Genomic DNA, 13,924 nt, shown 5'->3' with positions numbered 1-13,924 from the left:
GCTTTTGTTCTATGCATAAGCATGTATTTGTTCATTCCTTACTCATTTGGGCTCACCTTTTTCAACGCCATAACCTGAACAGAACATAAGTCACTAAGACATTCAGTAATCTTATCCAAAGGTAGTCTTGCCAGAACAAGAGCTGTTCCTGAAAAACAAAAGTGACTCAAATGAAGGGCATAAAGGCTGGGTTCAAGAAGTACAATTACACAGACTAACAGAATTTTTTGAAAAGATTAGCACTGTTTTAAAAACTGTGTATCTTATATATATTTAGAAGATTCAGAATAATTTTCACACTAATAAAGCTCAAAATTCATTTCATAGCAGCAAACATGAGTATGTTTAGTATGATTGTGCTGCCTCTATCCCAAATCTTTAACTATGCTGTACAAGCATATGGTATACAAACAACATGAAATAACTTGACAGGCTTAAGTTTTGCTAAGAAGGTATGAAGACATATTAAACACTCACCCCTGAATGGATAATTTACCTTCACTATCACTAAGTACATTATATAGCTGATTAACCTCAAGTAATGGTATAGAGGAATCTGTTACTAACCTTTTAGCAAACCCATCGCGGCTTCAGGAGACAACATGAAAGAATCAAGGGAGTGGGCAATCTCTAGGAGTCCATTAAAGTGCTGAGCCATATGGTCCCGACAAACGGAACAAATGTTATGAATGGCTTTGGCTGCAGCAGAAGCCAGAGGCTTTTCACACAGGCCTTTCATCAAATAGCCCAATACAGGGTCTAAGAAATAAAGCAAAATACAAATTAGATATGTATATACATATGAAAATCCCGTATCTTGAGTATATATACTCCAGAAAAGTATATACTTTATTGTTGCAATAAAGGCTCACCTGTTTTTCAAAAGCAACTTATAAAATGAAATATATAAAGCACCCTTCGCATAAAAAGTACAAAATTCACCAGACGTGGCAGGTAATCTCTGAATGAAAGCCAGCCTGGTCTCCGTAATGAAGTCCATACCAACCAGGGCTACAGAGTGAGAGCTTGTGAACCAGGGTCTGGAGATGGCTCAGTGGTTAAAGAGAACTTGGCTGTTCTTCCAGAGGTTTAATTCCCAACATCTACATGGCAGCTCACTGTTTGTATAGTTCCAGTTCCAAGGGATCAGAAACCCTCACACAGACACATATGCAGGCAAAACACCAATACACGAGATAAAATTTAAAACAACAATAAAACCAAAACAACCCACAAATTTGGAGCTGATCTTACTGATGTAGTATCAGATGGCCCTAAGTTCCATTCACTTCACCTTTCAATTTTTTTCTTCACTGTAATCATCTGTTCCTTGTAACCCTAAAGACAGCAGTTTGAAAACCACTGACTATGAGCCCAAGGGATAGCTTGATCATTAGAGTATGCACTGCTCTTCTGGAAAATTTGACCTCGGTTTCCAGCACCCACACTAAGTGGCTCACAACTGACTATAATACCAGCTCCAGAATGATCTGATGCCTCTGGATTCTGCAGGCACTTGACTCCTATGTTGCATATATCCACACTGTTACTCATAATTTAAAACAACATGTCAATACATCTTTAACACTTACACCATTTTTGTTATGTGTATGTGCACATATGTATATACATGCTCATGTGTGCACATGCATGTGTAGCCCCGCAGTTGGGATTGGGTGTCTTCCTCTATCATGCACCATTTTATTTATTGAGGCAGATTCTCTCTCTCTCTCTCTCTCTCTCTCTCTCTCTCTCTCTCTCTCAATATATATGAGCACAATGTAACTGTCTTCAGTCACACCACAAGAGGGCATCAGATCCCATTACAGATGGTTGTGAGCCACCATGTGGTTGCTGCGAATTGAACTCAGGACTTCTGGAAGAATAGTCAGTGCTCTTAACCTCTAAACCATCTCTCCAGCCCCCAAGGCAGATCCTCTTAATTGAACACAGAGCTTGCTGATTGATTTATTAGCCAGCCTGTCTCGGAGATATTGTCTCTGCCTCCCTAATACTGAAATTTCTGTTGGCCACCTCATCTGTCAGACCAAATTTGCAGATCAAGTGCTTTATCCCCCAAACCGCTTCTTAAAAACTATCTGTACTACTTCTAAATGAAAGAACTTACCACTATTCCTTTATTTTACCAAAAGCAACTGTTTCAACAAGTTGACTGCAAAGGTTTACTTCTAGAGTTAATTCTATTTTTTTAAATATAGGTTTATTTATTTTATGTATATGAGTACACTGTAGCTGTCTTCAGACACACCAGAAGAGGACATTGGATCCCATTACAGATGGTTGTGAGCCACCATGTGGTTGCTGGGAATTAAACCCAGGTCCTCTGGAAGAGCAGCCAGTGCTCTTAACCACTGAGTCCTCTCTCCAGCCCAATTCTACTCGATCTTATTACCTTTCTTTATAAAATTATATTCTAAGGAAACAAATATTAAAACAAACCAAAACAGAAAGTGCCAGGTGGTAGTGTTGTATGCCTTTAATCCCAGCACTCTAGGGGCACAAGTCAAGGAATCTGAGTTCAAAGCAAACCTGGTCTATAGAGTGAGTTCCAGGACAGCCAGAGATACTCAGAGAATCCCTGACTCAAAAAACTGAAGAAAAAAGAAATATTAAACATGTTTTAAAAATGTAAGGTCATTCTCATGTTAACATGAAAAACAAACAAACCTCTGAAGGAATCAAAAGGAGAGTGTGTCAAAACTCAATTAAAATGGTTATCTTAGACTAAGGATTGTAGCTCAGTAGTAGGATGCTTAGCTAGCATACACATGGGCCTAGAATTGATCCTCAATACTATAAAATTAATTAATTTGTAACACAGCCTAGTATAGTCTATCCTCTTCCTTAAAAAGCCCAAGCCTGTTTTGTTAAAAGACTCAGAAGACCAAGAATCTGAAACAATACCCACCCTTCCACCCCCGCCAAAAAAACTCAAGAACCAGGAAATGGAACATTAGCAGTTTTGATTATTTTTCAATAAATATTAACAACACAGCATTTATTTACTGCTGATTTACAAATTGAATGAGATCAGCAAGTAGGTATTGAACATCGTTGCTTATTGGATATAACAAACAATGACCTCAAATTTGCTTACTGGTAGAAAAATAGTTCAGAAAGAAAATTTAATATTAAAACAGATACAAAAACTATAGAAATGTAAGAATTAACAAACAGCAATTTGGGGGCTGGGAGGAGACTCAGTGGGTAAAGTGCTTAGTGCTAAGTCCAGAGATCAGAGTTCAAATCCCCGGAACCTACAGGAAAGGCAGACACAGCACTGCACACCTGTGACCCAGGGCTGGGGTAGACATGGGCAAAGACCTATCTCAGAAAGAAGTTCAGAGTGATAGAAGAGGGCATACAAAATTCTGAACTCCATCTCCTAGAAATCACGTATGTGTACACACACACACACACACACACACACACACACACACACACACCCATAGGAATCTTGCAAACATTATGAAATGGAATGTTCTACCTAAAGAGTGGTTATAAATTGAGCACACCTATCATAGACTTCATGCACAAATTGAGAAAAAGAAAACATCCTTTCTTTTTGTGGCAGATTATTTGCAAACATTTACATATTTTGGGACACAAAAAAATTCTCAGAATGAGTCTCTTAAATATCAGGAATTTGGTTAAATATTTCTCTGGATAAATTTTTTATTTTCTTTGGATTTCAGGGGGTACTGAGATAAATAATTCAAATTCTAACTCCAACTCTCCAGTTCATTTTAATTTATATTTACAGTAACTCTTAGCTTTTACATTTAACATGTATTTAACAGAGAAAACCTCAGTCTATTAGGTTTTAGAAGGATAGTCTGATTAACTCACATGTGTATCAGAGACTAGCAGAAACAAGTCTTTTAAACTTTTAAAGTGTTTGTGCTCTAAGAAAAGTACTAAGTAGTCCACCCCCCAAGTGTTCCCAGCTAAGCAGCTTACAATACACTTCTATGAGAAGAAAGAGGAAAACAAGTCCAAAAGAAAGAAGACACCAGTAGCAGCTCAAGTGGCAGCAGCAGAGGCAGAAGCCACACTCACCCAGGAACTGAGGATTCCGGTCCACCACTTCACTCATTTCACCAACCAACTCAATGCTGGTGTACCGCACGGCAGTGTGCACAGTCTCAGGGAGGTGGACAACCCCCTCTAGTACCTCCACAAGTGTAGGGTTGTTCTCCCTGTGGAAGTACAGCAAGTACTTACAGTTACTGTCTATAGGGTAATGCTCTGGCCAAGTAATAGGCTGCAGTGAAACTTCGTACTGCCTAAAAGGCTTCTAAGTAAATAAATAACTATCCAAATGAAACTGCTGAACATTTTCCAGTCAAGGAGCTTAGTTTCTTGTTTTCTTGAGGTACTAAGAATGTGCTCTACCACTGAGGCACATGCCCGAGCCCTGCATATTTTCCAAATCTTCAAAAGTGAACAAAAGATAAAAAATAAAAATATCAATATTCCAGAGGAAGACCATTGCTCCTTCTTCTGAAGGAAATTAAAATATTAGCTGAAGGTCAAAGTCATCTTTTAAAGAATCTATTTTATTTATTCCCCTATCTGCAGCACCTAGAACAGTACCTGGCACATAGTGGGCCCTCAAGAAATGCTGTTTAATGCTTTAATGAATGAATGAACAAACCAAACAACTCACGTAGAACACTTCTATTAGCTGTTATCCTCCACGGTTCCCTATGGAAACTTGGAAAAGGAAAGCTGAGGTGTACTGGCTCACTAACTAAAAGAACCCAAGAAAAGAAGCAGGAGGAGCCATTAAGTTGCCCTGGTTTGAACCAAGAGGGGAAAATTTAAATTAACCAAACACTGTCTACAGTCTTGTGAATTTACCACACTCATCCTTCTACTAAACTGGGTTAAAAACACAGCATGGAAGATGTTCCAGTCGGAATTTAATCCAGAAATGAAGATGTTTAGAATGAAGAGACCCAGGATTTCGGCATGAGCACACCTCCTAATTACTAGGTTATTACATCCTTTACATGGACAACCCAAAACCAAGACAGAACCCTGTAATCACATGTTGGATCGGAGTGAAGAGAAGCTAGTTATTCTCTCATTGATACCTTAAGCTTCCTAAGGGCACTCAGTCAGTGATAGAAGTCTATCTACTGCACTGTTTCAAATCAGCATCCACTGGGTACAATAATGATGACTTTGGTAACCCTCAGACCATCCAAGAAGGTTCCAAAAGACACTAAGAGCAAAGACTATAGTAAGTAATTAAGTAGAACTTTTATTAGAAAAAAAAAAAATAGACCTAAATCGTCTCTTTGCGCATTTCTTGGGCTGGAAACATGTCTAGTTCATGGACTAGGCCCTGAAAGCTAGGCCCTAGCTACGGAAGAAACACTGTGCTTTTAACAGGTGCCCATCTGCTTAGCCAGCTTTCCAACCAAAGTCCTAAACAGCGCTGAATGTAAGTAACTGATCAAAACCCAATGCAGCTTTAAAGTTACTACATCAGTGTAAAAACTCAGGACACAAGCAAACCGTTTAAAGAGCACTGCCATAATTTTTCATTCTCAGCACTTAAAACACAAATGTAAATAATATACAATTTCTCAATGGTAATAACAAAAGTAACAACTGTCATTTAGAATCTCTATTCTTTTAGGTGAAATGGTGCCATTGCTCTGCCTCCAAAACCCATAGATTCCCCAATACAGAAAGATCAATATAGTTAAAAAGCTAAGAATAACTTTCCAAGGTTAAAGCCTATCTCATTATTTTTAAGCAAATACCAACAATGTAATACTCCAATTCCCTGATCACACCCACTGTCACAAAGGAGCCACTGAAGGGGGGGGGGGGAATCAGTATTCTATTCCTAGATCAAGAGTAGAAAAAGAGTTTTACTCTAGGAACTATATTAAAATACGGCACCATCAATGCAGGCCACCCTGCACTGAACTAAAGTTGGAAGGCTAGACAGCGGCTTAGCAGTTTTAAGACTTTCCAATAATATGTCATAGAAAAATGTGGTGTAAATCTCCTTTCTCTTATAGTTAAGAGTTCCCAACAAAAGACTTAGTAGACACTCACGGATCAACACTCTTTGCTATAGCAGCCATGATAAAGAGAATCGCTTCTGTCACCTCCCAGGGTGGGTTGCCTTCTTTCAGAGTAGAATACAACTAGAGAAGAAGAGGTGGATTATGGATCCATTAAAGAAAAACAGAATTCCAAATACAAAACAAAAATGTTAGTTCAAAGAAATCTGGTTCTTTATTTAAGCCCAATCATCACGCAGAGCCAGCAAAAAGCAGTACGTTCATGTTCTGTATCCTCACTACCAACAAGGAGCTGACTCTACTGTCTAAGCTAGTGTATTTAGAACACCAAGAGTTTATTTACCAAGATTATCATGTGTCTCCAGAAAATGAGTATTATGAAAAAATTTAAACATTAATGAGTTTCTTCTGGTCTTAACAGCAGATCAACAGGTTTCCATGAACACAGATTCTGTATATGCACCTGCTGTATATTTTAATTAATTACTGTCTGCATCAAAGAGTAGTGCAAGTTACAGTGCTGAGAGCAACTGCTCAGAAGGCTCTAGAACAGCTTCTCCAAACACAGTTTTTTAAAAAGGCAGACCTAAAACACCTAGTGATGTTCTGGTTTTTAATTTCTCAGATTATACCCGTGTGTGGAACATGACTAGGTATTAGGCTAAGTAAAATGTCTACAATCAAAAATAAATAAGCATGAAAACAAAGCAAACGTCTGCAGTCAGAAGAGAGACTACAAAGGAAAGCAGAGTAAACTGTCTCACATGGTGTCACAGAGCTTTTGGTGCACATGTAGATACTTCTATCATTTCACAATCTCAGTTAATGATTTAGCTAGCTTGTTTGCTTTCATTTTTGCCGAAGAACATCTTCTGAACCTGGAGTTCCACAAAACACACTTGGCAACATTGGCAGCTTATATAATTAAATTCATAAAAAGTCAAAATTAAAGTCAAGGACACAGAACCAGTGAGCAAAGAGATGAAATCTGAGTATAGGTCATCTGCCCACTAAGTCTGTTTGCTAAAATCTCCATAGTGATTCCAAAGACATGCTTTTCAATGAAAAGTTGTAATTTCATGAATTTTCCTGGGTAAGACTATAGACAAATTTTATATACAAAAGGGTGTCAAACCTTCATCTTCCCGATTTTTCTTATGTTAGTTTGGTATCACTACAACACAGCATCCAAACAGTCACACCGGAGCTCATCAAAGTATGATCCAGCAATATAAAAATCCCTGAGGTTAGTCTAACATAAGTGGAATGATGATATGAGGTCAAATGTCACTTACTCATCACCAGGAAACCACAGGACTGTGACTCTTTGACTTTAGTAATAGCCACCTCTGGAATGAAGCTGCACAAGAATCTAACTGTAACTATGGACCAAGGAAATACCACATAACTAAAGAGTTGCCAGGATCAAAGCAGGAAAACCTGCTCATTTTTCCCAATGGGTTCAAATCCCTGTAAGTTTCCTGGAGATTGCCACATTCCTCAGATGCATACATGGAACTTCTCTCCTCAGTAAGAGTAATAGAATAAACCATAACTGAATTTATCTGTCCACTACAACTGGTTTATCAGACCCTAAACAAACATTGCTACTATATGCCAGGCAATGTGCTAGGCACTTACATATCTACTGTCTCATTTGGCCACCAAGCTTGGGGGGAAGAAGGAACATTTACAGAAGCTACAGAAAGAAGCAAGATAAACACAATGAATCTGTCGCTAAAACTGGCCCAAGAGTCTCCAAGTGAACTTACCTGAGCAAAACACTCCATAGATCCAATCAAGAAAATCAAGTCCTTCACCAGGTCTGACACTCTCATTCGAAACTCCCCAAAGTCATCAGTCTCTTCAGGAACTCCCTCCTGAAACGCAAAAGTATGTACCACCTGTTCAAAACTCACCAAAGCTGTCGATTCCCTTTATAAAATCCATAGAGAAGAAAAAGCCATTAAGGAATCAAAGTCCGAAACCACAATGTTTCTATGTTCCATCATCACACAAGGTCTCCTCAAGTGCTCCCCTGTAGGTTGATGTCAGGTGGCAAACCGATGTGTTACACAAGAATCCACTAGAAAGTTAAGATTATTAGCCTGAGAGAGAGTTGTTTTCTAAGTAATGGGGGCCAGCGCCATGTTGAATCCAGTGATGTCTCAAGCTCCAGAACCTTAAACAAAAGAAACACAGAGACAGCCTCAGCCAGTAGGCTGTAGGGGCCCTGCTGTGAGAAGGCAGACAGACTACAGAGTCAGAGGCTGGTTTATTTGTTTTGAAAACGGGTACAGATTTAATGATCCAGTCAAGTTTCTTTTAGAAGAGAATACAGAGTTCACCTGAATCACAGGGGGATTTTCACCTGTGGTTTGGAATTAAGATAGAGTAAATTAATCACTGACACCAAGTAGAGAATGGGGATATTTGCAAATTAAGAAGGTTATTAAAAATAGAAGTCTGTACACCAGGCAGAACGAATACAGATATATATTAGAGAAGTTATTAATAAATGTAGATCTGACGTTCCAGATTTAAAACTGAATAGATTGAAATACTTGGGGCTAAGGCCCCATTTTTACAAGTTGCTTACTTATTGATACTGAAATTGATAAAAGGTGTTAGTTTGCTTTATGAATTACCCCACATAACGGCCACATGGCTAGTCAGATACTGGCTAGCGAGGGTTTGTGGTTATTTTAAAAATTACCACAACAGGAGGCTCATATTCTCTTAATGTGGGATCCACAGGAACTTGAGTTGATTTCTTTACTTGACAGATTATTAGAGGCCTAAAAGTAAGAGCATATAGTTTTTTAGTTTATCCATTTGTTTTATATTGGTTTAAATTCCAAAATGGGTGTGATGTTGAGTTTTGTAGTTTTATTATTTCCTCTGGGAGAGAATATAAAATACAAGACACACTGGTTGCCGACCTAAGGACACACACTATTTTGGGAGAAAGATTTTGTCTTTGTGTTTTAAAAAAGGGTGCTTACCCTCTACATGCCTTGCAAAATTATATGGATTGATAAAGAGAGACCACCTGAAATTAGATTCAAGAAGATCAAACAAAAAAGATTCTTGATACTAAAATTTTTCTTTGAGATATACACACACATATATACACATATATATATATCAGAATGTACAGCTATGGTGAAGCTTGTCATCAGAACGCTGAACTGGCCTGCTTAAATTCCTGATCTCAGAGACTACAACAATTGTTGGTGAGGCCCTCCTTCTTGAGGCCTGGCCGGCTTCTTCATCCCTTCCCCCCTTCTAGATTCTCAACGCCCATATTCAGCTTGAAGAAGCTATGAAGAGTTATCGACCAAATTCCCTGGACTTTGGGAGGTGAATGTGGTTATTCTAAGGTTGTTTTTATGAGAAATTAGGAAATGGTCATAATTTAACAGGGAGGAATTCGCCAGATTGATTTGTACAGCATCAGATCTCATTACAGATGGTTGTGAGCTACCATGTGGTTGCTGGGAATTGAACTCAGGACCTCTGGAAGAGCAGTCAGTGCTCTTAACCACTGAGCCATCTCTCCAGCCTAATTTCTTATTGATTTAAATTCGAGATTAGTATTATTGCCTTCATATAGTATTGTACCTATACATTTTCGAATGCAAGGCTTAGACCCAGTCCTATAGCTGCTATTATACAGTTTTTGGTTAATTAAACAAGTTAATAAACCAATTTAAAAAACTCATGGTTCTGAGCCAATTAAAAGGGTGTTTTTGGAATATTTCAATTAGAAATGGCCAAGAGTAGTCAAGGCTTAACAATTCAGAAATCCTTTTTGTAGTTAGATAGCTTTCAAAAACACCAGAAATCCATAATTTATGCCATTAATTGTGCCATTTAATGTTATTTATCTTTTGTTGAGACATATCTGTTCTTTACAGTTCCCTTTTGGTGGATTTAATGAATGAAGTGGGCATCTCTACCTCCAGGTGAGGTATACTTTGTGGCTAGGCAGCCACTGAGCAGAAACTGCCTATTTCATCTACAGACTACTACTGTCCAGAAAGGAACACATTGCAGAACAGTCAACTGATAATCTTTGAGGATCCAAATTATCAGCCCTTCAAGATTTCTGCATTTCAAAGGTCTGTCAGTGATCCTGGGCCAGAAGGCTGAAGACTTGCTCTTACATGTTGCTAACAGGGAACTGCTAGTGGAGAATTGTCTCTATAACCTGTCTCAATTCTAAAAGCCGTGTTTAGGCTTCCTATGTTTTTGAATATTTGGCCATTCTCAGATTTCTGATGGAGTGGAAGACTAATTTAATTTTATAGCCTACCCAAGCTAATTAACTTTGAGAAAACATAGTCATAGTCCTTGAGGATATTTTCAAATGGGCTGGAGAGATGGCTCCGAGGATAAGAGTACGGACTGCTCTTCCAAAAGTCCGGAGTTCAATTCCCAGCAACCATATGGTGACTCACAACCATCTGCAATGGGATCCAGTGCCCTCTTCTGGTGTGTCTAATGAGAGTGACAGTGTGCTCATATCTTTAAAAAAAAAAAAAAAAAAGAATATTTTCAAATGGTAATAGTTGCACACAAAGGGTGATATGTAATATGTAGGTTGGTATCAAGGTGGTACATGATTGGACAGTAGGAGACAGAGTTCTGGTAAGGAAAGAGGAGGTAGGAAAAAAGAGATTTAGGAGGAGGCAATATAAAAGCAGACATGGATGTTTCCCTCGGCACATCTCTACATAGATAAGGTTGCTATAATTATTTCTAAGGGTTTCTTTCTATGGGTCGATTTATCTTATTTAGGTGAGCAGTTTATAAAGTTGTGCAAGCTTATTGTGTAGAGAATTTGTGGATTGAGAATTTAACATATAAACCTGTTTGATAAGTTAATTATTGTGTAGTTATGTTTTTACTGGGCCCATGGAAGGAGATATGTGGGTACCAGGCTTGGAAACTAACCACTTAGGGGACTGCAGTCCAGCTCTACACTGGAACAGCTCCTAATGACAACAGAACAGAACTATCTTTTATATATTTACTGCAAAACTCCCCAAGTATGTCAGCGGAGTCTATACTCCACTTTCCTATGAAAAATTCTTCAGTTTATGTAAGTGACTATGTATGCCTATTTTGTATACCTTGTTTGTAAAGAAGAGGTAAAAGTTACACCCTATCTAGGACAGCTCCTTAATACTGAACAAACAAATCTGAGATCTTCAAAATCTTAGAACAAAACAACAAACGCCAATCATTCTCACACTAACTTCACAAATAATATTTTAGACTTAAGTCCTATCCCAATACATTTCTCTAAATGAAAGTATTACCAATTAATTCTGAGACAGTTGAAGGCAGCTATAAAAATCTTAGGCCATGGATACAAAGTATTCATCCTTTAGTATCATTAAGAACTGCTCATCTAGTTCAGCCTCCTTGCTTAGAAAGAAGAAACTAAAATGGAGAAATAATGAAGAAAAATAATAGCTTTTCATATTAAACAATGAATACGATTCAAAAGTACTATAAACTTTCAAGTGTAAAAAAAAATTGTAAGGGAAATGGTGTCACAGAACCAGCAAAGAGCAGGAACCCACTTAGTGTAAGCACTGAACTAGAGCAGCTCATGTGGGATATTCCAACAAAACGTGCTCAGAACTAGACCTAGGGATCCTCAGTTTAGAAAAGTTCAGAGATGAGCAAGTCAGATTTAATGTTATAAGCAATTAAGTTTATGCCAGAAGCTAGACTACAGCCACTCAACAACCAAGCAGAAAGATCGAATAACGGAGGAAAAATGTCCAGGGGCTTTGCACAAAGAAGGTGCAAGAGTTTGCCCACGAACCCTGTCCTGTGTCTAATGTTTTCTTCTAAGCCAATGTCTATATGTTTTCTTTTAAATTATCAAATGCTTATAATATAAAGAAATTGTATACACACATGGAGAAAAATGATAATTCCCAACATCTTTACACATTTTTTTTCATTTTTTTTTAAATCTTAGTTTTTACCTAACCATGTATCCTACATGATTAAAAACAAAATAGAAACCAATGTGGTGGTGCCTACCTGTAACCCCAGCAATCAGGAGGCTGATGAAGAATTGGGAGTTCAAAACTGATCTCAACTACATATCACAACACTATTTCGGAAAACAAACAAACAAACAAAAACAAAAACAAAAACAAAAACAAAAAACAAAAAAAACCCAAGGATAAAGCCAGGTGTGATGGTACTTGACAGGCAGAGGAAGGTGGATCTCTTGACCTGGAGGGCAGCCTGATCTAAATAGTAAATTCTAGGCTAGCTAGCACTACACAGTGGACCCTGTCTCAACACAAAATGGAACAACAAAAAAAAAAAAAAACAAAAAAAAACAAAAAAAAAAAACCCAAGCAAACCACCAAGGACATGGAATGTAGCTCAGTGTGAGCACTGGTTTAGCATAGGCAAGGAAGGTCTAGGTTTGGTCCCTTATACTACACAAAAACAAAAAGGCACACAAAAAAAAGGCACAAAATTTGACACTGATTTTTATCAGTTATCCTAAAATTACAATTGCAGAAGTTATCACTATTAATTGCTGTATAGTGGTTCATCAAGTTTCTGAACATAGATAACCATTTTCTGTAACATCATTACAGCAAATCCCTAGGCAAGCAATTGCTGGCTCAGAAGGAACAATTTTCCTACATAGGTCTAATTTTTATTATACTAGTAGTGACTTCTTTACTGTAAGCTAAAGTGAAAAAACTTGAAGATTGTTAGCTCTTTTACCTTTTTTTTTCTTCAGTTTTTCAAATTAAAACCAAAACATAGAAATTTAAAGTAGACAAGGGTGCTTACATGGTCTGGTTCCAACTGGCAGTGTCGAGCCAAGGCATGAAGCAGTCTCTGAATGTACGCTTTGAAGATGCTGTGAATAACTTCATCATTGGTTTTGTATAAATGTTCTCCTAGTCGGTACCAAAAGTTAAAGGAAATTTCTACTACCTATTAGGTAAGAAAGAAGATGGTTTTATTGTGAAGGAAAAGAACAGAAGAAAAAATAGTTTCATTTCTATTTACCATACAGAACATCCACTATTTCATAACATGTATGAAGCCACCTTTTCTACAGATCTGTTATGTTCCCTCTTAAATATCTTCCCAAGTAGGCCTCAACGTCCACTCAGATAACTAACTTTATATTTTCTATTTATACTGGAGAAAACTTTTCCCAAAGTGTATTAAATTCTATAGAAAACATGTTTTTTAAGGCTCAGTTTCCCCAAACTTCTGGAATGTTTAGGAATACTCACATTAGAAGATTTCTTACCAGGCTAGCCAACTGTAATTCCTCTACAATCCTGCACTCACACTCTAGTCACCCATTTTGAGACACGGTCTCATGTAGTGAAGGCTAACTTCAAAGTCACTAAATAGCAAAGAATGAATTCTGCACTCCTGCCTCCACCTCTCAAGTGCTGGGGTTCTAGGTGCACACAACCGTGCCTAGTCCTCATTTGGCTGTTTTCATGAACATGAAGGGTGGTAAAAATGGATGGAATTTCAATCACAACTAGCTTCCAAAGCGGGCTACTTCAGAAGTGACTGCTAGCACACAGGGCTATAGTGTTTTAAATTTTACCCAGTCTACAACTCCTTGGGAGATTCTGTAGACAAACAAAGAGCACAAGTTGAGAAGCACAGGAATAACACAGAACAAGCACAGGTGAGGGACCTGCTGTTGCTCCTTTTCATTAAGGGTAAAGAACTGCTGTTCAAAATGAAATGCAACCCTAGACCGAACCCCCGCCCCCACCCCCCCACACCTTTTAGAGGCAAGATTTCTTTGTGTAGCCTTCGGTGTCCTGGAA

The 13,924-nt window shown here is 38.1% G+C and overlaps 1 protein-coding gene across 2 annotated transcripts in view; it reads right to left on the bottom strand.

Moving 5' to 3' along the window:
* Window positions 1-13,924, bottom strand: part of TNPO3 (transportin 3) — a 66,619-nt gene that overhangs the window by 22,452 nt on the left and 30,243 nt on the right. For both annotated transcript variants that reach the window (XM_080932035.1, XM_080932036.1), the window contains exons 8-13: window positions 12,912-13,058; window positions 7,841-7,948; window positions 6,100-6,191; window positions 4,081-4,220; window positions 568-759; window positions 57-148 (exon numbers count right to left, since the gene is read on the bottom strand). In XM_080932035.1, coding sequence (XP_080788161.1) covers window positions 57-148; window positions 568-759; window positions 4,081-4,220; window positions 6,100-6,191; window positions 7,841-7,948; window positions 12,912-13,058 — 771 coding nt within the window. The remainder of the gene's footprint in view (window positions 1-56; window positions 149-567; window positions 760-4,080; window positions 4,221-6,099; window positions 6,192-7,840; window positions 7,949-12,911; window positions 13,059-13,924) is intronic.

The sequence above is a fragment of the Micromys minutus genome (assembly GCF_963924665.1).
Source record: "Micromys minutus genome assembly, chromosome: 18".
NCBI classification, from domain to species: Eukaryota; Metazoa; Chordata; class Mammalia; order Rodentia; family Muridae; genus Micromys; species Micromys minutus.
This window is presented reverse-complemented; position numbering and strand designations above follow the sequence as displayed.